The 27024-nt window shown below is 44.0% G+C and overlaps 2 protein-coding genes across 5 annotated transcripts in view; one reads left to right on the top strand and one right to left on the bottom strand.

Moving 5' to 3' along the window:
• Positions 1-15126, top strand: part of appl2 (adaptor protein, phosphotyrosine interaction, PH domain and leucine zipper containing 2) — a 135838-nt gene extending 120712 nt beyond the window's left edge. The window contains exons 19-21 of one of the 2 annotated variants that reach the window (XM_063072234.1): positions 172-312; positions 8711-8758; positions 11832-15126. In XM_063072234.1, coding sequence (XP_062928304.1) covers positions 172-312; positions 8711-8758; positions 11832-11951 — 309 coding nt within the window. In that variant the 3' untranslated portion in view covers positions 11952-15126. The remainder of the gene's footprint in view (positions 1-171; positions 313-8710; positions 8759-11831) is intronic. The other variant, XM_063072233.1, reaches the window with a different exon arrangement.
• The window catches only part of washc4 (WASH complex subunit 4), a 112111-nt gene continuing 85089 nt past the window's right edge, over positions 3-27024 (bottom strand). Inside the window, exons 30-34 of one of the 3 annotated variants that reach the window (XM_063072231.1) lie at positions 25562-25658; positions 24478-24674; positions 22820-22919; positions 16986-17070; positions 3-247 (exon numbers count right to left, since the gene is read on the bottom strand). In XM_063072231.1, coding sequence (XP_062928301.1) covers positions 17006-17070; positions 22820-22919; positions 24478-24674; positions 25562-25658 — 459 coding nt within the window. In that variant the 3' untranslated portion in view covers positions 3-247; positions 16986-17005. Of the gene's footprint in view, positions 248-12355; positions 15155-16985; positions 17071-22819; positions 22920-24477; positions 24675-25561; positions 25659-27024 lie in introns of those variants that run through there. The other 2 variants (XM_063072232.1, XM_063072230.1) reach the window with 2 other exon arrangements.

The raw sequence follows: 27024 nt of genomic DNA, 5'->3' as shown, positions 1-27024 counted from the left end.
AACAATTCTGTTGTAATAATGAGCTTTAACCATTCAGTCTCCAGTTCAAAATGGTTGATGAAGCCTGGGGTTTACGCCTTTGCAATGTAAGAAAACGACGGCTGTGACCTGGTGAGATGATCCAAGGCTGATGTGTAATATTGATATTTCATGATTACATCTGTATTCCAGTTCCCTCTCAGCGAGCTGTCCCTGTCTGCAACCCATCAGGATAACAAGAGGTTAATTGGCTTTGTGGCACGATCTCCTGAAACAGAGAGCAAGGCAATGCTGAACTGCTGCATCTTTGAAACAAATAACGATGGAAATGAGGTAACGACTCCGAGAAGCATGCCACGCTGTGCTGGCTCCGTGCCTTTCTCACCCTTCTTCACGTCCTTCTCATTCTCTTCCTGCCCAAAGGCTTATGACTTCAGATTTGACAGTATTCAGTGACAAGGTATCCATCTCCAAAAGTTCAAAGTACTTAAGAGACCATAAAACATAGCAGCAGAATTAGGCCATTTGGCTCATCACATCTGCTCTGCCATTTCATCATGGCTGATGCATTTATCAAGCCCAAGCTCCTGCCTTCTCCCCATATCCTTTCACACCCTGACTTATCATCAACCTCCACCTTGACCTGGCCTCCACAGATTCAGCAACCTCTGGCTAAATTAAATTCCTCCCCCTCTCCATTCTCAATGGACATCCATCTGTTCTGAGGCTGTGCCCTCTGGTCCTAGACTCACCCGATACAGGAAGCATCCTCTCCACATCCACTCTATCCAGACCTTTCAATATTTGATAGGTTTCAATGGGATTCCCCCCTCATTCTTCTAAACTCCAGAAGTTCAGGCTCAGAGTCATCAAATGCTCCTCATGACAAACCTTTCATTCCCAGAATTATTTTCACGAACTTCCTTTGAACCCTCTCCAACGTCAGCACATCCTTTCTTAGATAAAGGGCACAAAGCTGCTCACAGTACTCCAAGTGAGGCCTCACCAGTTCCTTATAAAGCCTCAGCATTACATCCTTGCTTTTATATCCTAGTCCTCTTGAAATGAATCATAATATTGCATTTTCCTTCCTCACCACCAACTTGACCTGCAAGTTCACCTTTTAGAAAGTAGTCTATGCCTTTATTTTTTCCCCACCAAAGTGCACGACCATACACTTTCCATTTGCCACTTAGTCCGTTCCCCTGAAATTCTCAAACTTCCAACATACTGCTGTTGTCTTCTGCAGTTAAGACTGATGCGAAATACTTAATCAGTTTGTCCCCCATTTCATTGTCCCCACTTACTACCTCTCATCCATCATTTTCCAGCAGTCCAATATCTACTCTGATCTCTCCTATTCTTTATATTATCTGAAAATACATTTGGTATCCTCTTCAATATTATTGGCTAGCTTAACTTCATGTTAGGCTGTCTTTAAAGAGAGTGAACCCTTGCAAGGTGGAAGTACCTGGTAAGGCTCTGAAAACCTGTGCCAGCCAACTAGCGGGAGTTTTCAGACAATTCAGCTGCTCACTGCTATGGGCAGAAGTTCCCACTTGCTTCAAAAAGGCAACAATTATACCAGTGCCTCAGAAGAATAGCTGCCTTGATGACTATCGCCCGGTAGCACTCACATCTACAGTGATGAAATGCTTTGGGAAGTTTGTCATGACTAGACTGAACTCCTGCATCAGCAAAGACCTGGACCCATTGCAATTTGCCTATCGCCACAATAGGTCAATGGCAGGTGCAATTTTAATGGCTCTTCACATGGCTTTAGACCACCTGGACAACACAAACACCTATGTCAGAATGCTGTTCATCGACTATAGCTCAGCATTTAATACCATCATTCCCACAATCCTGATTGAGAAGTTACAGAAACTGGGCCTCTGTACCTCCTTCTGCAATTGGATTCTCGACTTCCTAAACAGAAGACCACGATCTGTGTGGATTGCTGATAACGTATCTCCTCGCTGACGATCAACACTGGTGCACTTCAGGGGCATGCTGATCCCACTGCTCTGCTCTCTATATACACATGACTGTGTGGCTAGGCGTAGCTCAAATACCATCTATAAATTTGCTGATGATAGAACCATTGTTGACAGAATCTCAGATAGTGACGAGAAGGCATACAGGAACGAGATATGCCAACTAGTGGAGTGGTGTCACAGCATCAACCTTGCACTTAACGTCAGTAAGACGAAAGAGCCGATTGTAGACTTCAGGAAGGGTGAGACGCAGGAACACATACCAATCCTCATAGTGGATTGAGCAGTTTCAAGTTCCTGGGTATCAAGATTTCTGAGGACCTAACCTGGTCCCAACATATCAATGCAGTTATAAAGAAGGCAAGGCAGACTTCATTAGGAGTTTGTAGAGATTTGGTTTGGCGACAAATACGCTCAAAAACTTATATAGTTGTACAGTAGAGAGCATTCTGACAGGCTGCATCACTGTCTGGTATAGAGGGGCTACTGCACAGGACCGAAAGAAGCTATAAATCTAGTCAGCTCCATCTTGGGTACTAACCTACAAAGTACCCAGGACACCTTCAAGGAGCGGTATGTCAGGAAAGCAGCACCCAGGGCATGCCCTTTTCTCACTGTTACCATTGGCTAGGAGATACAGAAGCCTGAAGACACACACTCAGCAACTCAGGAACAGCTTCTTCCCCTCTGTCATCCAATTCCTAAATGACATTGAACCCATGAACACTACCTCGCTTTTTTAATATATATTATTTCTGTTTTTGCACGATTTTTAATCTATTCAAAAAAATATGTACTGTAATTGATTCACTTATTTATTATAACCATTTTATTATTTTATATATTATGTATTGCATTGAACTGCTGCTGCTAAGGTAACAAATTTCACGACACATGATGGTCATAATAAATCTGATTCTGATATTTCACCTTTTCCCTCCTAATGGCTTTTTGGTTGTCTTCTTTTGGTTTTTAAAAGCTTTCCAATCCTCTAACTTCCTACTAATATTTGTGCTATTACGTGCCCTCTTGGTTTTGCCTCCTGCCTTTAGAATACCACTACCTCTTTGAGATGTCTCTGTCTAGCACCATGAGACCTAGTAGTCTCCCCTTCCAGTCAACTTTGGCCAGCTGCTCTCTAATGCTGCTGTAATTCTCTTTACTCCACTGTAATACCAAATCATCTGACTTTAGTTTGTCACTCTCAAATTGAAGGATGAATTCTATCATATTATGATCACTGCCTCCTCAGGATTGCTTTGCTTTAAGCTGCCGTATCGAATACATTTAATTGCACAACACCCAGTCCAGAATGGCTGATCCCCTGGTGGCCCAACCACAAGCTGCTCTAAAATGCCATCTCATAGGCATTCTACAAATTCTCTCTTGGCATCCAAAATCAGCACCAACCTGATTTTCCCAATCTACCAGCACATTGGATCCCCCATGACTGCTGTTACATTGCCCTTTGAACATGCATTTTCTGTCTCCCATTCTAATGTGTATCCCACATCCTGGTTACTGTTGAGAGGCCTGTATACAACTCCCATCAGAGTCTTTTTACCCCTGCAGTTCCTTAACTCTACCCACAATGATCATATATTTTCTGATTCTATGTCATCTTTTTCTAAGGATTTGATTTCCTATATATCGCCACATACGACCCTGAGGTTCATTTTCTTGCGGGCATTTATGAGAAACACAACAGAATCAATGAAAAGCTGCACTCAAGAGCAACAAACAATTCTCCCTCTGACAATTCCCAGTTCTATAGTCCTGCATATAATATGCCAGCTCTGTGTGCCAAACCTATCCTCTGAATGACAGAATAACCTCTTATTCTACTGAGCTCTGCTGACTATAGATGAATCCACCTCATGTCTCCTCAGAGGCCCAGCACTTCAACTCAGGAATCCATCTGACTTCAAGACCGGTCTACGGTGCAGTGAAATCTCGTCACGGCTGGTAGAGTCTCAGCAAGCTCTCACCGTGTTGCACTTCACTGATGGTGACAACCATCATTTCTCAGTCCTCGTACCAGCACACTTACTGTGTAGTCACAGGAGCAAGTTGATTGGAACTTGTGTTAATGTTAAACCATGTTCCTCTGCACACGTTCACTGCCTCTGTCTCTATTGCAGTGGCGAGGTAGTGAGAATAGATGTGGATCAGGAGACCCAGCTGTGATGAGTCTTGAGAGTGATTGTCAAAACACAATGATCACATTGATCTCCAGAATCAGTTGAACCCCCTTTTCAAATGGGCTGTCCAGCTTGACACTGTGTACAGATATCTGATCTGATCACCAGAGTCTGGGCAATGGGCTGTCCAGCTTGACACTGTGTACAGATATCTGATCTGATGTGATCTGATCACCAGAGTCCGGGCATGGAGCCAGGCTCTTTAGCTCCATCAACACACAAAAAATGCTGGTGGAACGCAGCAGGCCAGACAGCATCCATAGGAAGAAGCACAGTCGACGTTTCGGGCTGAGATCCTCTAGGCACGTTTCTTCTTTTTGCTCTGATTGAACCTACCCACACTCCAGTCATTCTCCTGTTCTTCACATATGCATGGAATGCCTTGGGGTTTTCCTTAATTCCTATTCAGCAAGACTTTCTCATGTCCCCTTCTACCTCACCTAAATCCATTCTTCAGCTCCTTGTAACTCTCTAGAGCCCTCTCTGATCCTTGGTTCCTCAAATTTAAGCTTCTTTCTTCCTCTGGACTAGATGCTCCATATCTCTTGTCAACTATGGTTCCTTCCCCCTACTATTCTTTCCCTTTCTCAGTGGGATAGAACTATCCAGAACCACATGCAAGAACTCCCTAATCTACCACCACGTTTCCATTGTGCATTCCCTGGATTACATTTGTTCAAAATTTATGCTCTCAAGTTCCTGCCTTCCACCCAGTTAAATACTCTTCCATACTGTCTGATTCTAATCCTGTCCAAGGTCATGATAAAGGTTAGGGAATTATGCTTACTTTCTCCAAGATGCTCACCCACTGAGATCTGCCAACTGACCAGGTACATTGCCTAGTACCAGATCCAGTATGGCCTCTCCTCTAGTCAGCTTGTCTACATATGCACCAGGAATCCTTCCTGGACCCACCTGACAAATCCTGCCCTATCTAAACCTTTTGCGCTAAGGATGTACCAGTCAGTATTAGGGAACTTAAAATCAACCATGTTAACCACCTTTACAAAATCCTCAGCATTTCTGTTGCTATTGGTGGAATAGCCCCTTTTGAGTGATTGTTCCTTCCTGTTTTTCCTTTCACTCACAGTGACTCAGTAGATAATCCTCCACAATCTCCTCCATTTCTGTGTTGTGATAATGCCATCCTCTCCTTTTACCTCCCTCCCTGTCCCTTTTGAAACATATAATCCCTGGAACATCTGTCAGCCTTGTGCAAGGCAAGCCTCCATGATGGCCACGATGTTGTAGTTCAAAATTCATGTGTCACAATGAAGATTCATCTTCATGTGGGTATTCGTAGTAAATACAAAGAAACACAATAGAATTAATGAAGATCACACACAACAAATTCGGACCTCCTTCCTGATGGTAGCAGTGAGAAGAGAGGCTGGAATTCTTTGATGATGAATGTTGCTTTCCTGCAACAGCACTTCGTATAGATGTGCTCAGTGGTGGGGATAGCTTGCAGTGGGCTGAATCCACTTTTTGTTGGTTTTTCTGTTCAAGGACATTGGTTTTACCACACCAGGCCATGATGCAACCATTCAGTGTACTCTCCACCATGCATCTGTTGTTTTTCAGAGTTTTAGATAGCATGCCAAATCTTTGCAAAGTTCTAAGAAAGAGGTGCTGCCACTTCTTTGTACTGCCAGTTACATGCTGGATCCAGGACAGATCGTCTGAACTAATGATACAGAGGAATTTAAAGCTGCTACCACTCTCCACTTCAAATCCCCTGATGAGGACTGACACATGGACCTTCAGTTTCTTCCTCCTGAAGTCAAAAATTAGCTCCTTGGTTTTGCTGACACAGAGGGAGGTTGTTGTTGTGGCACCACTCAGTCAGATTTTCAATCTCCCTCCTCTATACTGATCCATAACCAAATTTAATTCGGCCAACAACAGTAGTAAATATGGCATTGGTGCTGTACTTGGCCTCAAAGTTCCATGTATTGACCCATGCTCTTGTCCTTGATACTCTTGCATTACAACACACACTTCAACCCATCCAACTGACTACAATTGTGTCCTTTCCACTACTTACCCTTCTCACAGTCTCTACACATTGCATCTACCTGTACACCAAATGTACCATTCCCTTTCCTGAGTCACCTCCCTGTAGCTCCTATGAATTTTTCGTTTCACAAATGAGCCAGTAGTCAACCAGCTCCAGTTCCCTAACCTAGTTTGTAAGAAGCTGCACATCACAGATATAGTAATCAGGAGGACAAGCGGTCTCCCAGATCTCTCACATCTTGCGTAACCTAGATCCATTCTCAGTACTCTAGCTGGGCACTAATAAAGAAATGGAAACTTGGCAGAAACCTGAACTTAGACTCTACCTGTCTTGTTGTAGGCTCTTGAGCCAAAGCTTCAGTTCCCCACTCTCTGTTCACTCACAATATGGCACTTCCCATAATGGCCAATCTGCTTAAACTAACTTTTTATTACCCTTACACGAGGAAATCTGCAGATGCTGGAGTTTCAAGAAACACCCATAAAAGTTGCTGGTGAACGCAGCAGGCCAGGCAGCATCTCTAGGAAGAGGTACAGTCGACGTTTGGGGCCGAGATCCTTCGTCAGGACTAACTGAAATAAGAGCTAGTAAGAGATTTGAAAGTGGGGGGTGGGGGGGGGAAGAGATCCAAAATGATAGAAGACAGGAGGGCAGATCCCTCCCCCTCCTGTCTTCTCCTATCATTTTGGATCTCCCCCTTCCCCCTCCACTTTCAAATCTCTTACTAGCTCTTCTTTCAGTTAGTCCTGACAAAGGGTCTTGGCCCCAAACGTCGACTGTACCTCTTCCTAGAGATGCTCACAACATGCTTGAGGAATTCAACAGGTCGGGCAGCATCCGTGGAGATGATGAGTTGATGTTTCAGGCCGGAACCCTTTGTCAGGACAGTAGAGGGAAGGGGCAGAGGCCCTATAAAGAAGGTGGGGGGAGGGTGGGAAGGAGAAGGCTGGTAGGTTCCAGGTGAAAAACCAATAAGGGGAAAGATAAAGGGGTGGAGGAGAGGAAGCAGGGAGGTGATAGGTAGGAAAGGTGAAGGAGGAATAGGGGAAAACACAATGGGTAGTAGAAGGAGGTGGAACCATGAGGGAGGTGATAGGCAGCTGGGGGAAGGGGCAGAGTGAAATAGGGATAGAGGAAGGGAGGGGGAGGGAATTACCGGAAGTTGGAGAATTCTATGTTCATACCAAGGGGCTGGAGACTACCTAGACGGTATATGAGGTGTTGCTCCTCAAACCTGAGTTTGGCCTCATCATGGCAGTAGAGGAGGCCATGTATGGATATATCTGAATGGGAGTGGGAAGCAGAGTTGAAGTGGGTGGCTACTGGGAGATCCTGTCTGTTGTGGCGGACGAAGCGGAGGTGCTCGACGAAGCGGTCCCCCAATCTGCGTCGGGTTTCACCGATGTAGAGGAGGCCGCACTGGATGCAATAGATGATCCCGTGTTGCCTCACCTGGAAGGACTGTTTGGGGCCCTGAATGGTAGCAAGAGAGGAGGTGGAGGGACAGGTGTAGCACTTACGCTTACAGAGATAAGTGCCGCATGTGAGATCCGTGGGGAGGGACCGATCCCTGCGGAAAGCGGAGAGGGGTGGGGTCTGTTGGGGTCATCTATTGCATCCGGTGCTCCCGGTGCGGCCTCCGGCATTGGTGAAACCCGACGCAGATTGGGGGACCGCTTCGTCGAGCACCTCTGCTCCGCCCGCCACAACAGACAGGATCTCCCAGTAGCCACCCACTTCAACTCTGCTTCCCACTCCCATTCAGATATGTCCATACATGGCCTCCTCTACTGCCATGATGAAGCTAAACTCAGGTTGGAGGAGCAACACCTCATATACTGTCTGGGTAGTCTCCAGCCCCTTGGTATGAACATAGAATTCTCCAACTTACGGTAATTCCCTCCCCCTCCCTTCCCCTATCCCTATTTCACTCTGCCCCTTCCCCCAGCTGCCCATCACCTCCCTCATGGTTCTACCTCCTTCTACTACCCATTGTGTTTTCCCCTATTCCTCCTTCACCATTCCTACCTATCACCTCCCTGCTTCCTCTCCTCCACCCCTTTATCTTTCCCCTTATTGGTTTTTCACCTGGAACCTACCAGCCTTCTCCTTCCCACCCTCCCCCCACCTTCTTTATAGGGCCTCTGCCCCTTCCCTCTACAGTCCTGACAAAGGGTTCCCACCCGAAATGTCGACTCGTTTCCACAGATGCTGCCCGAGCTGCTGAGTTCCTCCAGCATGTTGTGAGTGTTGCTTTGACCCCAGCATCTGCAGAGTATTTTGTGCTTACTCTTCCTAGAGATGCTGCCTGACCTGCTGCATTCACGAGCAACTTTTATGTGTGTTGCTTTTTATTACCCTTGCCAAGTGCCCAAAAGCCTAAACAATTTCAAACTCTGCAGAAAGTCCCGTACTCTACTCTACTCACCATAAGTAAATCACCGTGATTTCAAGCTCTGCAGTTCCTTACTTTCTCTCCATGGTAACTGTGTCATCTGTCTCTTGTCTGGCAGATATGTTCTGTTATCGATCTTGGAAGGAGACTTACTCAGGCAGAGAAGGTGAGTGTTAAACTAACTTTAATAAATGAAGCAGGATTTTAAACTATATCTTGAGAGTGTTTTAAAAAGCTGCCAATATCACAGTGTATCCTCAATCAATTCAGTATGAGTTATAAATGTCCCTGAAGGTGCATTGTTACTCCCTGAAAGTGGCTGCACTAGGTAATAGAGCAGTAATGTAGACATATGGCATGCTTGCTTTAATTGAGGTACAGTACTAAGGTTCAAGAGTTAGGAGTTACGTCACAGCTTTATAAAACTTGAGTTAGGCTACAGTTGGAGTATTGCATTATTCATTTCTGGTCGCTCCATTATAGGAAGGATATTGAGGTTTTGGAGAGGGTACAGAAGATGGTATCTGGATTAGAGGCCATGTGCTATGAGGAGGGATTGGACAAAGTTAGGTTGTTTTGTCTGGAGTGGCAGAGGGTAAGGGGAGAACTGATAGTGGTTGTCTAGTCTATCTGTGAGGCACAGATCTTTTTCCCAGAGTCAAAATCTGTAAAACTAGGGGATGCACATTCAAGGTGAGAGGCAGTAAGTTCAAGGGAGGCAAGTATTTTTACCTAGAATGGTGTGTGCCTGGAATGGGCTGTAGGGGTGGTGGTGGAGGCAGATACGATAGAGACATTTCAGATGCACTTAGATAGGCATGTGGATGTATGGAGACATTGTATTGGCAGAAGGGATTTAATTAGGCATTTAATGATAGTATTTCAGCACAACATCATGGGTCAAACTGCCAGTTCTTGTGCTGTTACAAAGCATTCCACATATATCAATAACATGAAGAACTTTAAAAACTATCACCTCGAAGGCAGGTGGACTTCATTTGGCAGGTAAATATTGTTTTCAGGAAGGTTTATGAGCTTTGTAGTTTGGTGTGTCTCAGTCTTGCCCCCAAGACGTCCTGTGTCCCTCAAACAGGTGCTGAACTACCTGGCGTGCTGATCAGCAATCTGTTAACTACACTCCAGTGTAGGAGTCCGTCCAGTGGTGTTAGTGTCAGTGTTCCTGCAATTTCCCAGTGAGGAGGGGTCAGTCATAGTCAAACAGAATGGAACAAGCCCTTTGGCCCAGGAGGCTAGTCCCATATGTTCACATTTGGCCCATAGCCCAAAAAACCCTCCCCTATCCATGTATTTATCTAGAAGGCTTTTACACCTTGCCATTGTGCCTGCCCCAGCCACCATTTCTGGCAGCTCATTCCAAATACAAACCACACTTTGTATGAAGAAGCTGCCCTTGATGTCCGTTTTAAACCACTCACATCTGACCTTAAACATGTGCCCTTGCTCTTAGCGCCCCACCCTGGGGGAAAAAGACAATTTGTTTCAGATTCAGGTTTAAGTTTGTTAACTTAGCAGCAGCAGGTCAATGCAATACATAATCCAGTAGAGAGAGAAAAAAATAAATAAATAAAACAATAATAAATAGTCAATCAATTACGTATATTTAATAGATCTTTAAAAATGTGCAGAAACACAAATACTGTATATTAAAAAATGTGAGGTAGTGTCCAACCTTCAATGTCCATTTTGGAATCGGATGGCAGAGGGGAAGAAGCTGTTCCTGAATCGCTAAGTGTGCGCCTTCAGGCTTCTGTATCGCCTACCTGATGGTAACAGTGAGAACAGGGCATACCCTGGGTGCTGGAGGTCCTTAATAATGGACGCTGCCTTTCTGAGACACCACTCCCTAAAGATGTCCTTTGTAGGCTAGTGCCCAAGATGGAGCTGACTAGATTTCTGCAGCTTCTTTCGCTGCTGTGCCCCTTTGTCAGGTCACCCCTCAGTCTCCGACATTTCAGGGAATAAGGCAGTTTCTTGGTGGGCTGGGGTTAGTATATTTGCTGATGACACAAAGGTTGGGGGTGTTGTGGATAGTGTGGAGGGCTGTCGGAGGTTACAGCAGAAGATCAATAGGATGCAAAACTGGGCTGAGAAGTGGCAGATGGAGTTCAACCCAGATAAGTGTGAGGTGGGTTCATTTTGGTAGGTCAAATACGATGACAGAATATAGTAATAATGGTAAGACTTTTGGCAGTGTGGAGGATCAGAGGGACCTTGGGGTCGGAGTCTGAGTCCATATGACACTCAAAGCTGTTGCGCAAGTTGACACTGTGGTTAAAAAGGCATACGTGCATTGGCCTTTATCAATCGTAGGATTGAGTTTAGGAGCCAAGAGGTAATGTTGCAGCTATATAGGACTCTGCTCAGACCCCACTTGGAGTACTGTGCTCAGTTCTGGTTACCTCACTACAGGAAAGATGTGGAAACTATAGAAAGGGTGCAGAGGAGATTTACAAGGATGTTGCCTGGATTGGGGAGCATGCCTTATGAGAATAGGTTGAGTGAACTCGACTTTTTCTCCTTGGAGGATGAGAGGTGACCTGATAGAGGTGTACATGATGATGACAGGCATTGATCATGTGGATAGTCAGAGGCTTTTTCCCAGGGCTGAAATGGCTAACACGAGAGTGCGCAGTTTTAAGGTGCTTGGAAGTAGGTACAGGGAAGATGTCAGGGGTAAGTTTTTGCAGAGAGAGGGGTGAGTGCGTGGAATGGGCTGCCGGTGACAGTAGTGGAGGCGGATACGATAGGGTCTTTTAAGAGGCTCCATGGAGCTCAGAAAAATAAGAGGGCTATGGGTAAGCCTAAGTAATTTCTATAGTAAGTACATGTTCAGCATAGTTTTGTGGGCCGAAGGGCCTGTATTGTGCTGTAGGTTTTCTATGTTTATCAGTGGGACTGGAGTGAGGTTTTCAGTTCCTCAGTGGGCCAGTAGGTCTAACATCAGAGATTGTGAGGCTGTAGAGAAGAGTTGTTGTTTCCAGTGGCTGTAGGGGGCAAGGTGAAAGAGGAACTCAGCAGAATCGCTGGTGTTTAAGATTAGAGAGGCATAGGTTCGGGACGGAGAGGAAAGCCATTTGTGGGAAATGTCTGTCTCTGTCAGAACTGATTGTCCCTTCAGTGTACCTCTACATAGTTGTTACTCCCCCCACTACTTGGACAAAATTTAGCTGCAGAAAAATGGCATTCAGTTGTCTAATATAGAAACAATTCTTATTCAGGATCCAGAAGCTTTGGCTGCACTTATGAAGTCAACAGAACTCAGTGCTGATGGGAGATTCTTTCTACTCAGTCAGATGGATAAAGATGAAACAGACGCTTGTTTGGAATCGGAAGCCTAGCCTAACGTTTATACCACATCATCTGCACTCCCTAACTGTATCTTTTCTCTTCTGCTTTGTTCCGATTTACTTCCACCTTCACACTGGTGAAGCTCTGGGCAAACTGCAACTCAACTTTGTTTATTATTGTACTTGTAATTTGGGGAATTAGGGCTAATTTACAGTCAAATTTACAAGCAAGAATGACTTCTGTCAGGAACTCTCAAACTCTAAATAATGTTTTAAAACAGTCTTTCATCAGGCAGGAGACAAAACTTTGAGTAATCCCAGCATTTTATAACAAAGGTTGAAGAACAGTTTGTATTTGTGTCTTTCAAAACCTCAGACATTCCCAAAGTGTTTACTGCTTATTTGCATTTAACTAAATATGTAATAGACTTTTGTGATAACTTGGCCAATTTAACTACAGCAAGTGCAATATTTACAGTACATGTAGCCAAGTATTTCACCTTAGTGTGGATTTTGTAGGATAGCAGTTTACAGTAAAGCTGGAATACTGACCTGGGGTGAGCAGTTGAATACATGAGTGTCTTGTATTAGGTGTATCCCTGTATTTTAAACTTCGGCAAACCCCGTCACAGGAAAAACGTTTTCATAGCAGTTCTCATTTCATATCACTGTTCTCATTTAATCACTTGTGGGCTAACAAGATTTCCGTCAAATAAAGTCGTACAAAGATAAGGGGGTTGGAGGGACAGTGTAATAAAGGGCTGTATATTACTGGTCTTTATGACACTAAAATGGTTCATCAGGTATCATTGGAAGGAAAGTTTGGGTGGGCTGGATTTGTAATGCTGCACTCAAGAAAGGTGAGGAGAATTAAAATTCTGAGGGTTTTAAGGTGGATGCGGTGACAATATTTCTGCTTGTGGGAATATCTAAAACCAGGAGTTTAATAAAAATTGGGTTGTCAGCAGATGGGGTTTTTTTTTGACTACAGCTAGTTTTCTAATGATTAGTTTAAGTGGGAGTTGGGAACAGCCCTTCTGAATGTTTTGAAGGCAGATAATCAAAAAGCGGACAGATGAGAATGTGCTACGTTGACTGGTGGAAAGTTACAGATTTGCTCAGTCCTAATGTCCCACTGCCATTTGCTGCATGCAGTGCTTTCCTTACACCACTTGGTGCCTCATTCCTTCCAAACATAACAGGCAAGGAGTAGGTTGCTTGTATATAGGTAGCCTCTTTAATGGAACTATAGGATGAACAAAACTGTCCCGGATGTACACACTCTCCATAGTGTCAGAACCTTACTTTCAAAGGACAAGCACACAATCAGTCCTTCCACACAAGTGACAAATTCCCACAGCCTCTTCAGTTCCCCCCAGGCTGCATGTTCTTATTGTTGCTGGTCCAAATCCCAGAGGCCTCACAACACTGGGGAGAAGTGCCACAAGAATGACTGCAACAAACACACTGCTATCTTCAGGTAAATCCTGGCTGGCCTTGCCAGCAGCATCTCCAAAATGAATTACAAAAAAAACCCCTTGATTTTTACTCATTCAAACTGGTTCACGTACCCAGAAGAGAGACACTGTGCAAACTTAACCTCCAACTGACATTAAAACCCACCATCATTTGCTTTAAGTATGTTATAAATTTAGCTTTGTCAATTTAAACACTATTCCCTTTGAAGCCAATGATGAGGGACAAGTGAGGAGTACAGAACTGTGGGCAGCCTGGAGAGTAAATAGAAAGCCCCAGGTAGATTTACTGCCATAAACACAAGATATTCTGCAGCTGCACATACAATCTGCCATGGCTGGTAGTGAGATGAAGGATTCTTTCACCCAGAACATGGAGGGAGGTGGGTGCAGAAACCCCTTGCCACGTGGAGAGCCGGGTAATATTGTGCAGGCAGTGGTGGACCTTTCTCAAGCAGCTGTCATCGGTTCCTCTGGGCTGGGCTTTTGATGAACACTGGAGCTGTCTTCAGATGTGACATCATATTACAGCTGTAAACTGATAGTGATGTGTGGTTTTACTCCAATGAAATCGACCCAAGGAATCCTCAAGTTGCTGCTAATGTAATCTGACCAATGTTTGACATTCTGGTTGTTTTGCTTTTTGAGGACAATAAATATTAAATGCAGTCTGTAATTAAATAGTGGCATCAAGTTATTACTCTTGACATCAGTATTTTCAGTGGCACAAAGTTATTAATCCACACGGTGGTCTAATGAAATAAACCAGAACTATTTACTGTACTCCAACAGTATCATGTTTACTTAGGGATCAAGTTCAAGGACACAGTAACATCCAATCTAAAGTACAAGTGAAAATACACTTGACCAAACACAACCCTTTATTTCCATTGGTGCTCTGGAATTGAGCAACCCAGTTCAGTACTGAAACGGCCTCTGGCCTATCATTGCTATCCAGTGAGTACCACAGCCCACCAGCTAGAGATACAGTGCAGAACAGGTTGAACCCTAATCACTACATAATTTACAATGACAGATTAACCAGTAAATCTTTGGACTGAGAAAGCGGAGCATCCCGAGGAAACCCACACAGTCACAGGAAATACTTGGGTGATGCGGCTCATCCCTCTGTCAGAGAATGGCTGTGTTCTCTGGAGTGCAGAGTCAATCCAGATTACTGCAACAGCCCACAACTTCATTTGCAACCACTGTGTGGAGTTCATACATTCCTCCTTTAACTACATGATGCTCCGATTTCCTCCCACTGCCTAAAGCTGTACTAATTGACAGGTTAATCACTGCCATGTAGTTGAGGAGAATGAGGGCAGAATAAAATGGGATGTGCATTGAAGGGCCAGTATATCGACAGGTTAATCACTGCCATGAGGGCAGAATAAAATGGGATGTACATTGTATATTGACAGGTTGAAACTCTCCAGTCCAGCATCCTGTGGTCCAGAATATTTGAAATCCAGTTCAGATCTGTACTAATTAGTTCATTCTAGCTGTTCTATCTAATTAAGCCCACAAATTAACTAAGATTGTTCCAATTTGTACCTACTTCACCTATCAGTGAAAGTTTTGCAATCTCAGCTAACACTCTTTCTGACTTACTGAAACTTCAGGTTACCAAAGGTTCAGGGATCGGAACCCTCACATAACCATGGAGTGTCCTGTACTTATATAAAACACAGTTATCCTGCAGAGGGGAGGACAATCGGGCAGTTTCCTTGGTCAAGCTCCAGCCAGGTCATGGGGGTGCTAGAGCACAGTTTCCACCTGTGTAAATAACAAGATTTCATATGATCATGAGTATCATCATGAAGTAGAGTGGATTCCAGTTAATTGGGCCATCAGTTAACCAGGGCAGCCACTATTCGGGACAACTCTTAAAGAACAAAAACTAATCAAGAAAAGAGCCGACATTCCCCTCATTTATTTGGGACACTATGCTGTTTAATTGAGATAGGAGACTGCTGCTGAACAATTTCTAACTAGCTTCAGTCATGTGCACTTGCGTGACACTACACCTTGCTCAGAATGAGTTTTTAAAATAGGATCATTTGCATGCACTTGTGTTAAAAAAGCAGTGATTTTTGTAACTGACAGTTGGCAAGCAATAAACAGCAAAACCATTGAGAATGGTTTAGCTGACTGCGGTTTCAAGCAATCAGGCATGGAGATGTCAGAAAAGGCTGGGACTGAAATTGAAATGATTTCACAACAAGTTGGGAAGTACGAAGAATTTGAAGGTATTGGCAATCATTTTGAAAATGAAGATTTGGAGGATGTAATCATTGAAAACACTGTTTGAAGATAGCCTATTATCTGCACTAGGTGACTGCATTGATTTTGTTCATTTACAGCCGATCAAAGGAACACAGCATACACTGGATAAATTCCACCATCGATAACAATTAGAAACTAATACACAATTTTATTGTACTGTAATAATATTGGTACTGATCTAATTTGTTCTGCATTTTATTTAAATACATATTTTTTACTCAGTTAAACAGTAATTTGTCATTTTTTGATACCTTTTTAACCACTTCCTTTTATGGAAGTTTTATCTTCAGTTAGTTAGGGCAGCTGCTTAATTGGGCCAAAATGTACTGGTACTGATGAGCCCCAAATAACCAGAACCTACTGTACTCTCAAAACATTTTGAATCATTCACAAGGGTAAAGGAATAGCTGCACATTAAAGCTTTACTTTGAAAAAAGCAAAGCCTGTTTGAAATGATCAAACTGTTTTGTTTGGTCCAATATTCCTGAGAGTTACGAACTTGCTGCTCCCTGACTAGCAGGAATCAGAGCCACATTCTGTGACAGCCTGCACACACACTGTTTCTTCAAACATAAAAGAGACAAGTGTCAAATAGTTCAAAATTATTTCAATAGGAATTTAAAGCATCTAATTTTGTTTAGCATCGTAATTTGGATGTTTGGGTACTGCTCAGGAAAATTCCATCTGTCAGTATTTCACATGTGTCAGTGAGCAGCAGATCATACAGAGTGAAGCAGCACCAGTGAAGTCTGATCTGAAACTGCAAATTACCTCAAGGTTTGAAACAAAACAGTGTGTGCTAGAATGTGATCACACAGTGCTGACCAGCGAGTTCCCATGTTGTACCTAACACTGACAGAATAACAAATGATAACAATTCATTAAAGAGTCTGCTCTAAGATGATGTAGTCAATGCATCGACATCTTCAATACATCAATACAGTGGTACTCAGCTTAACTCTAACCCTGGTGTTCTACGAGACCACGGTCAAGGGTGATCAAACAAACTACATATGGCAAAACAGAATCCATTAGGGAAATGAATGATGGATTTTGTGAGTGAAACAGTAAATACCGGTTTCTCTACCCCACCCTGAATGGAACTCTTTACACAATGGAAATGAGAGACAGTCAGACAGTGGTGAGCAGAGCGAACTCTGACCAAGTTCCAGAGATGGCAATAACCCAGGCAAAGCTTCAAGGACAAAAAAAACCATGTGAACGTGCCAGCAGCCAAAGTAAACACAGTGTGAGGCACAAAGATCTGAGGGGAATACAGGAAGGTGCAGTGGGAAGAACAGTGAGGGGAGGGTAGGCTCACTTTGTACATGGTGCCCCACTTCATTTTGCACGGGACTCCGAAGGCAAATCGCTCACATTATCGTTGCCCAATTTGGCATTTTCATCTGAAGAAAACAAACAACAAAATATTGGTGAGCATTTGCAAATCATTTTCATCCAATACTTCTCTCCAATACCCGAGTGTGCTCCACAACCTCTATCACATTAATAGTTATAGCATGAGATGCAGTAAGTAACAGCTGTCCACTTCCCCAAGCACAAAGGGGTATCAGTGTAAACCTCCCCATTGGTTTATTACTATTGTGGCATGTACTGAGACACAGTGAAAAACTTGCCTTGCACTGTAGACATCCTGAGGCACAGATATTAGGGCAGTTGTCCAAAGGTGGAATACATTGGAGGAGGATACTTGTACAGATGGCTGAAGTTTCTGGGAATAGTTCACCAGGCGCAGAATAGATATGTCCCATAGAAGAAGTTGTTTGCAAATGGCAGGGATAGGCAACCATGGCTGACAAGGGAAGTTAAGGACTGCAGAAAAGCCAAGGAAAGAGCATATCCCTGCCAATTAAAGCAATTAATCTGCTAATTAAATATGCAGACATTACTACATTGCTTGGCCTTATCTCAAATAATAACGAGGCAGCCTACAGAGAAGTCATCACCCTGATACAGTGGTATCAAGAAAACAACCTCTTCCTCAACATTGCAATAACAAAGAAGCTGGTTGTGGATTACAGGAGGAATAGAGACGAGCTAAAGGGGCAAAATTGAGAGCATCCTGACTGGCCATATCACTGCCTGGTATGGGAACTGTACATCCCTCAATTGCAGGACTCTGCAGAGAGTGGTGCAGACAGCCCAGCACATCAGTAGATTGTGAACTTTCCATTACTCGGGCCATTTTTACACACTTGTCATTGTAAGTGTCCTCAAGGATCATTGGGGACTCAAGTCACCCCAACCACAAACTGTTCCAGCTACTACCATCCGGGAATCAGTACTACTTTCAAGCCAGGACCAGCAGGCTCTGGGACAGCTTCTTCCACCTGGCCATCAGATTGAGTAATTGACGCTGACACAATTGTATTTCTATGCTATATTGACTGTCCTGTTGTAAGTCTTACTGTACATACTATTTATTACAAATTACTATAAAAAGCACATAGCACATTCTGAGAGAGACATAACATAAAGATTTTTACTCCTCATGTATGAGAAGGATGTAAGAAATAAAGTCAATTCAATTCAATAATGTTTGGGAAACTTTTAACATCCAAAAGGCAACAAAAAAAACTATAAGGGAAAAGATGAAATATGAGGGAAAACTAGCCAATGATATAAAGCAGGATACTAGAAGTTTTTTTCAGTTATATAAATAGTAAAAGCAGGGTGAAAGTTGATATTGGACCACTGGAAAATGACGTGGGTGGGGTAGTAATGGGGGACAAAGAAATGGCAGATGAATTTAATGGGTACTTTGCATCTGTCTTCACCGTGCAGTGTGCCAGAGGTTCGTGAGTGTCCATTACAAAGTAAAAAGTGCAAGGGAAACTGAAAAGTTTAAAGGTAGATGAGTTCAAAGGTACAATTTAATGTCAGAGAAATGTCTACAATATACATCCTAAAATGCTTTTTCTTCGCAACTATCCATGAAAATGGAGGAGTGCCCCAAAGAATGAACAACAGTTAAATGTTAGAACCCCGAAGTCCCCCCTCCCACGCGAAAGTGGCAGCAAGCAACAACCCTCCCCTCCTCCCCACCCGTCTCTATTCTTCCTGTAGTCCACAGGACCGGATGCACCACATCCCAGAGTCCTGAGAGAGGTTGCTGAAGAGATAACAGATGCACTGGTCAAGATCTTTGAAGAAACACTCGATTCTGGCATGGTTCCAGAGGACTGGAAGATTGCAAATGTCACTCCACTTTTTAAGAAGGGAGGAAGGGAAAAGAAAAGGAATTACAGCCAAGTTAGCATAACCTCAGTGGTTGGGAAAGTGTTGGAGTCTATTATTAAGGATGAGGTTTCAGTACACTTGGAAACTAATGATAAACTAAGTCAAAGTCAGCATGGTTTCTGTGAAGGGAAATCTTGCCTGGCAAATCTGATAAGAGTTCTTTGAGAAAGTAACAAGCAGTGACCAATATCCTGGCAGGGAGATTAGCGGGGGCTACTGAGGTGACTTTAAACTAGAATGGTTGGGGGGTGGGAATCAAATTAAAGAGGCTAGGCGTGAGGAGGTTAGTTCACAACAGGGGGATGGGAACCAGTGCAGAGAGACAGAGGGGTGTAAAGTGAGGGTAGAAGCAAAAAGTACTAAGGAGAAAAGTAAAAGTGGCAGGCCGACAAATCCAGGGCAAGCATTAAAAAGGGCCATTTTTCAACATAATTGTATAAGGTCCAAGAGAGTTGTAAAAGAGCGCCTGAAGGCTTTGTGTGTCAATGCAAGGAGCATTCGTAATAAGGTGGATGAATTGAAAGTGCAGATTGTTATTAATGATTATGATATAGTTGGGATCACAGAGACTTGGCTCCAGGGTGACCAGGGATGGGAGCTCAACGTTCAGGGATATTCAATATTCAGGAGGGATAGACATGAAGGAAGGGGAGGTGGGGTGGCGTTGCTGGTTAAAGAAGAGATTAACGCAATAGAAAGGAAGGACCTAAACCAGGAAGATGTGGAATCGATATGGGTAGAGCAGCGTAACACTAAGGGGCAGAAGACGCTGGTGGGAGTTGTGTACAGGCCACCTAACAGTAGTAGTGAGGTCGGAGATGGTATTAAACAGGAAATTAGAAATGTGTGCAATAAAGGAACAGCAGTTATAATGGGTGACTTCAATCTACATGAAATACATGTTAGTAGGGAAGTGGTGTTAGGTAAATTGAAGGGATTGAAGGCAGATAAATCCCCAGGGTCAGATGGTCTGCATCCTAGAGTGCTTAAGGAAGTAGCCCAAGAAATAGTGGATGCATTAGTGATAATTTTTCAAAATTCGTTAGATTCTGGACTAGTTCCTGAGGATTGGAGGGTGGCTAATGTAACCCCACTTTTTAAAAAAGGAGGGAGAGAGAAACCGGGGAATTATAGACCAGTTAGCCTAACGTCGGTGGTGGGGAAACTGCTGGAGTCAGTTATCAAAGATGTGATAACAGCACATTTGGAAAGCGGTGAAATCATCGGACAAAGTCAGCATGGATTTGTGAAAGGAAAATCATGTCTGACGAATCTCATAGAATTTTTTGAGGATGTAACTAGTAGAGTGGATAGGGGAAAACCAGTGGATGTGGTATATTTGGATTTTCAAAAGGCTTTTGACAAGGTCCCACACAGGAGATTAGTGTGCAAACTTAAAGCACACGGTATTGGGGGTAAGGTATTGATGTGGATGGAGAATTGGTTGGCAGACAGGAAGCAAAGAGTGGGAATAAACGGGACCTTTTCAGAATGGCAGGCGGTGACTAGTGGGGTACCGCAAGGCTCAGTGCTGGGACCCCAGTTGTTTACAATATATATTAATGACTTGGATGAGGGAATTAAATGCAGCATCTCCAAGTTTGCGGATGACATGAAGCTGGGTGGCAGTGTTAGCTGTGAGGAGGATGCTAAGAGGACGCAGGGTGACTTGGATAGGTTGGGTGAGTGGGCAAATTCATGGCAGATGCAATTTAATGTGGATAAATGTGAAGTTATCCACTTTGGTGGCAAAAATAGGAAAACAGATTATTATCTGAATGGTGGCCGATTAGGAAAAGGGGAGGTGAACGAGACCTGGGTGTCATTATACACCAGTCATTGAAAGTGGGCATGCAGGTACAGCAGGCGGTGAAAAAGGCGAATGGTATGCTGGCATTTATAGCGAGAGGATTCGAGTACAGGAGCAGGGAGGTACTACTGCAGTTGTACAAGGCCTTGGTGAGACCACACCTGGAGTATTGTGTGCAGTTTTGGTCCCCTAATCTGAGGAAGGACATCCTTGCCATAGAGGGAGTACAAAGAAGGTTCACCAGATTGATTCCTGGGATGGCAGGACTTTCATATGAAGAAAGACTGGATGAACTGGGCTTGTACTCGTTGGAATTTAGAAGATTGAGGGGGCATCTGATTGAAACGTATAAAATTCTAAAGGGATTGGACAGGCTAGATGCAGGAAGATTGTTCCCGATGTTGGGGAAGGCCAGAACGAGGGGTCACAGTTTGAGGATAGAGGGGAAGCCTTTTAGGACCGAGATTAGGAAAAACTTCTTCACACAGAGAGTGGTGAATCTGTGGAATTCTCTGCCACAGGAAACAGTTGAGGCCAGTTCATTGGCTATATTTAAGAGGGAGTTAGATATGGCCCTTGTGGCTAAAGGGATCAGGGGGTATGGAGGGAAGGCTGGGGCGGGGTTCTGAGTTGGATGATCAGCCATGATCATAATAAATGGCGGTGCAGGCTCGAAGGGCCGAATGGCCTACTCCTGCACCTATTTTCTATGTTTCTATGTTTCTATGTGTGGACAAAGGAGAGGCAGTCGAAGTCATTTACTTGGATTTTCAGAAGGCTGCTCAAGATAAAATCCAATGGCGTTACAGGAAAGGTACTAGAATGGCTGACAGGCAGGAGGCAGCGGGTGGAAATCAAAGTGGCCTTCTCTGATTGGCTGCCAGTGACTAGTGGTATTCCTCGGGGGTCAGTATTGGGAAAGCAGCTTTTCACATTGTTTGTCAATAATTTGGATAATGGAATTGATGGCTTTGTGGGCTAATACAAAGATAGGTGGAATGCTCTGCCACAGACTGCGGTGAAGGCCAAGTCCGTGGGTATATTTAAGGCGGAAGTGCATCATTTCCTGATCAGTCAGGGCGCCAAAGGATATGGTGAGAAGGCAGGTGTATGGGGTTGAGTGGGATCAGGGAGCAGCCATGATGGAATGGAGGAGCAGACTCGATGGGCTGAATGGCCTGATTATAATCCTATGTCTTATGGTCCAATCTAAAAGACTCAAAGGCAAGAGTTTAGGGGTAGAATTTCAGAGACTGGACACAAAGCAGCTGAAAGCATGCCTCTAAACACTTGAGAAATTAAATTTAGTGCTGGAGGAGCAGTGATCAGAGCCTGGAGCAGCTCGATCTTGAGCTCCAGCACTCTCTACGAGGAGCTTGCTTGAAGCTGGCCAGGAATGCAATGGAGTGGTAATAAGGAAGGAGTGGGGTCGAGCTCAGGAAATGGGGGAGACAGAGGGGTCTAATGTTCTCGAGGGGAGAGGGTCCGAGTGACAGCACAGGTGTGTTCAGAAACTTCTTTGGTCAAGTACAAAACCTGATTCTGCATCAAGCCTGGGAGAAGGTATTGAGGGGACAGGGATCAATCATTCACTGCTAACAATTCAGGAAAAGGGCAGGACTGGTGGAGCTGCACAATGTGTTACTGGTTGCTGTTATCATGGGAGAGTGTGTGTGGAAGGCTTGTAAAGTTATTATCTCAGTTCCAGTGATCTAGTTCAATCCTGACTTGTCTGGAGTTTGCACGTCCTCTCTGTGTGATGCGTGGGTTTTCTTCCCACCACCGAGTGCTCTGCTTTCCACCCTCTCCTCGAAGACATGCAGTTTGGTAGGTCCACTGGTCCAAGTGTGTAGATAGTTGGTAAGAGATTGGGGGAAGTTGATGGGATTGAGAATGAGAATCAGAATCAGGTTTATTATCACCGGCATGTGACATGAAATTTGTTAGCTTAGCAGCAGCAGTTCAATGCAGTACATAATCATGACACTGCCATGGGCCACCTATCACTAACACCTCACTGTAGGTGAATCTGTCCAATAGGCAGAGAGCTGTGATGGGCATTATGATTAATGTTGAACACTTGCCTTCCTTGTCCTTTTGCTCCTGACTTTCCTCAGCAGCTGTCTGATCACCTCGGAAGAAAATTCTGGCGCTGCTCAGTGAGAAATACAGTAGCTCAAACTCCTGGAGACAGAAGCCAATGGAATCAACATCAGCAAGAGGTGAAGCAACATGGCTTTACCCTAATCCAACAGTTCACTATCTGATCAAAGTCAGTGCTCTCCCACTTTACACAAATTTAACTGTTTCACAATGGCAACAAACACAGAAGGTCAGGCAATCCCTGAGGAGAGAAAAACAGATTACACTTCTGGTTAAAGATCTGTCAGAACTGGAGGCATTGCAGAAAATGATCAGGAACATCAACTCCATTCCTCTTTCTACAGATGCTGTGAGCTTCCGCACAATTTCACCTTTCACCGCATCTCCAGCTGGATCTATGAATGGAATTTCTTTTGACCACAGTTAGTTATAAAACTTCTGTACACTCCTCGTTCTGATTCAGCCAGGTTGGCTCAGCTCTCTGCAATTCAGCCCGAGTCAAAGACGAAGCTCGCTCCTGACGCCATGAGAATACTTGCATGCACAATGAAAGTGGGTGCTATCCTTAGGATGAGGTTAGATTGCCTGACCAGGTGAATCCCAAAGGGCCACTGGTCAAGTGGGCTCACGCTCAACCTTCTCTTCGCAACTAAAAGACTTGAGTTTGCTGCCTTCATATCTTGTGAGGGAGTCTAGCTTTCTAATATATCCAATGATTATAACACTTTCTAAAACATTCCATCTGGGTGCCCAAAGGACACAAGGACTGCAGCAAAAGTTCTCAATTTAATAATGGAGCCTTCAAAAGCAACGACGGATCATTTAAATGTAATGTTTCATGCTTCCCCTTTATGCCAATTCTGACAGCTCTGGGCTGTAATATATCTGGATTTCTTTGCAAATTCTTTGTTCAGCAAATGGAATCAAACGATTTTACTTTCCCCTCAGGCGTGCATCCAAGCTGCACAATTTCTTGATACCAAACATCGTGATTTAAAACTACAAATTGTCATGTGTGGACCACTCCCCACACCAGGACTAAAGCTGGCACTAACTCATGTGCACCAACAGGAGTATGGCTCCAAACACCAACACTGGCACCAGCCTAGTAGGCAGAGGCTGCCTATCACTGTGTTCCTTCAGAAGTCCAACATTGCAGTAGATGCCAGATTAAAACTGCAGCGAGCACAGCAGTCCTGATTCAAAGAAGCTCTCTCCTGGGAAAAGTCAAGAATGCTCATTATTTGAGTGAGTTTCACTTCCTACTCTAATTAATTTTGAATGTAAAAATAATGTTCAACACTTTAAGCAATATTTTTAATACATCCAAAGTGCTACCAAATGCTTGTGACTGTCACATTGTGTCCCACTGACAATTCAGGAGCCTCCACACTGGCAAGGGGCAGCAGCAGTCATGGCCTGGAGTGTGGATGAGGTCTGGGAGTCGAGATGGGTTTAAGTGGTCCTGATCCACCTGATCCCATCCTGAGGGAGGCAGTGGCCACACTGCAACACACAGCAGGGTCCAGGCCAGTGATGCTGGGTTACAGACGTTCACTGACTACATTCATATTATTTGCCTGAGTAGCTGTAAATAGATGTCTAGCCGTTTCTGGGTTAGATTCATTGTTTTGAGTACCTGTAAATAGATGTCTAGCCGTTTCTGGGTTAGATTCATCGTTTGCAGCAGCTTTTCGTCCTGATTGGTTGACTGGAAGTTTTGCTGTTTAACAACTGCATTCTTCTCTTTGATATATTTCTCTCTCACGGACTGAAACCAGTGTAATGAGTCGAACTCCTGGTACTGATCCAGCAGTTTAAGGATGTAAGCAACTCCTATAATGAATGAGCAAGGAGACAGTAGACTGATGAAAGATTGCAGTGGTGTGTACACCTCTGTGTGATCTGAACCTAGCAGTGAAAGGACAGAATAACTGATGGAGGTGCAGCTCAGCCAGAGCAACAAAGCAGATGGAACCCTCTCCACTCCCTCTGGAAGTTTCTGTTTGGCATGTCTCTCCCAATAAGCATTGATAAGAGAGAGGAGAATGGTGTGTTTGTCTTGGGAGTGGGGATTGGGGGTTGGGGAATGAGGTAGGTTTAAGAAGGATAACTAACTCCATATAATAGCTTAAAGTGAAAGGTGATAGATTCTTCATTCATAAGGGCATCAGAGTTACAGGGAGAAGCCAGGAATATGGGGTTGAGAGGGAAAATAAATCAGCCATAAACAAAGAACGGAACAGACCTGATGGGCCGAACAGCCTAATTCTATTCCTATGTTTATGGTCCAAGTTGCAGGACCTTTAAAGAATTTGCACATGTTGCAAATTCATTAAAAACTACTAATAACAGCTAGGTTGTTCTGACTGAAGGACAGCTCCAGTCTCAGATGAGCCCCATTCCAATCTCTAATGACAACCCATGTAGAAGTACTCATTGCCATTTTCGTCACCCCAGCAGCACTGGGAACAGCTGAGCAAAGTTTTGAATAAAGCTGAAACACATCTTATTTAGAGAGCGCAAAATGCCTAAGACAGGAAACTCCCTGGAATCATTTCTCACAAGCTAAGTGCTTTCTGCTCCCAAGCTCGAAACTGGTGTTCATTTGTATTAATCACAGGCAACATTTTAGTCTCAGTATAGCCAAGTCTCAAGGCAATGTCACAGGTAAATAGCTGAATTCATACATGGGAAAGTCAGGTGGGTATATGCTGACCTACCCATTGCAAACCCATCATCTGTGAAAGCAGCTCCAGATTTATTTTTCTTGTTCAACTTCTCCTTGCAGCTTATTGAGTGATCGACAAAATTCAATGTCTGAAATGACCAAGGATGATCGTCAATGAAATGCAGGGTGTAAAACAAAATTAATGACTACTACTGAACAATATCTACAATAGCTTGTATTTTCTATTGTCAAGAAGGATGTTGCAAACTCACGATATTAAACTTGTCACTGTATACACTTTTAGAAAATTCTCTGCACTTGAAGAGCAGCAATGTCCTTTTTACCAGACTGATGTAATTCAAACACAGCAGTTCAAGAGCTGGCCAATTTAAATTCAATTAACATAATAATCTGTGTTAAAAAGCATTCAGGTCTAGTAAAGGTGACCATGACACCAGCAGAAACTGCTGGCAAGGACAGAATCTCTTGACCAGTTCAAGAACCCTTCAACGTGTCACCCTTCTGAACACAGTCCCACAGAGAGTTCCAGGCTTTGAATGCGGTGATGACGGAGGGCCAGTGGGATAGGTCCAAGCCCAGACGGTGTGCGACTGGAGTGACCCTGCTGGTTTCTCTGTGCCCAAGTAGGTCCTGGATTTCAGACTGATCTAGGGAGAAGTGCAGTGCATTTTGCACATGGTATAACACTGTGTGCCTGTGGGGGAGTGGGGGAATTGGATATTCCCAATGTGGTATGATAAAGCAGACTGCTTTGTTCTGGATGGAGTTGGAGCTGAGCTCATACAGGCAAGTGGAGAGTTCCTGCAGGGACAGCTGCACTGCTGTCGGGGGTGATCTTCCCCTGTATTCACAATCCTAAACATTCATTCCAATGTAAGAGCACCTTGGCCACAAGTGTGTTGTTCGATAAAATGCACCAGACTGATTTGCCTCAACCATCCCAACAGCATCTCCAGGCCTGTAGTCTCTGCACCTGTTTTCACTCCAAATCACCTGAGTAACTTGGAAATGCATCAGTAGTTCTCCACTATAGGCTGGTTCCAGCTCCAGGAGATCCTTCCCCAACAGCACTGTAGAAGTACTTCCAGTGGAGAGGAGACAGAAGAAAGGAAATTACAGGTCAGTTAGTGGTAGTGAAGATGTTGGGAGTCGATTGTTAAGGTGGTGGTTTCGGGGACCATGGAGGCACATGGTTTTCAAGTCAGCATAGTTTTCAGGAAAAAATCTTGCCTGACAAATCTGTTGGAATTTTTTGAAGAAATAACATGGAGGATAGAGAAAGGAAAATCAGTTGATGTTTGATGTTGTGTACTTGGATTTTCAGGCAGCCTTTCACAAGTTGCTACACTTCTGTGAAACAAGTTAAGAACCCATGGTAGTACAGGAAAGATTCTAGCATAGATAAAGCAGTGGCTGACTGGCAGGAGACAAAGAGTGGGAATAAAGGGAGCCTTTTCTGACTGGCTGCCAGTGACTAGTGGTGTTCCACAGGGG

This window comes from Mobula hypostoma, chromosome 20 (assembly GCF_963921235.1).
Source record: "Mobula hypostoma chromosome 20, sMobHyp1.1, whole genome shotgun sequence".
NCBI classification, from domain to species: domain Eukaryota; kingdom Metazoa; phylum Chordata; class Chondrichthyes; order Myliobatiformes; family Myliobatidae; genus Mobula; species Mobula hypostoma.
This window is presented reverse-complemented; position numbering and strand designations above follow the sequence as displayed.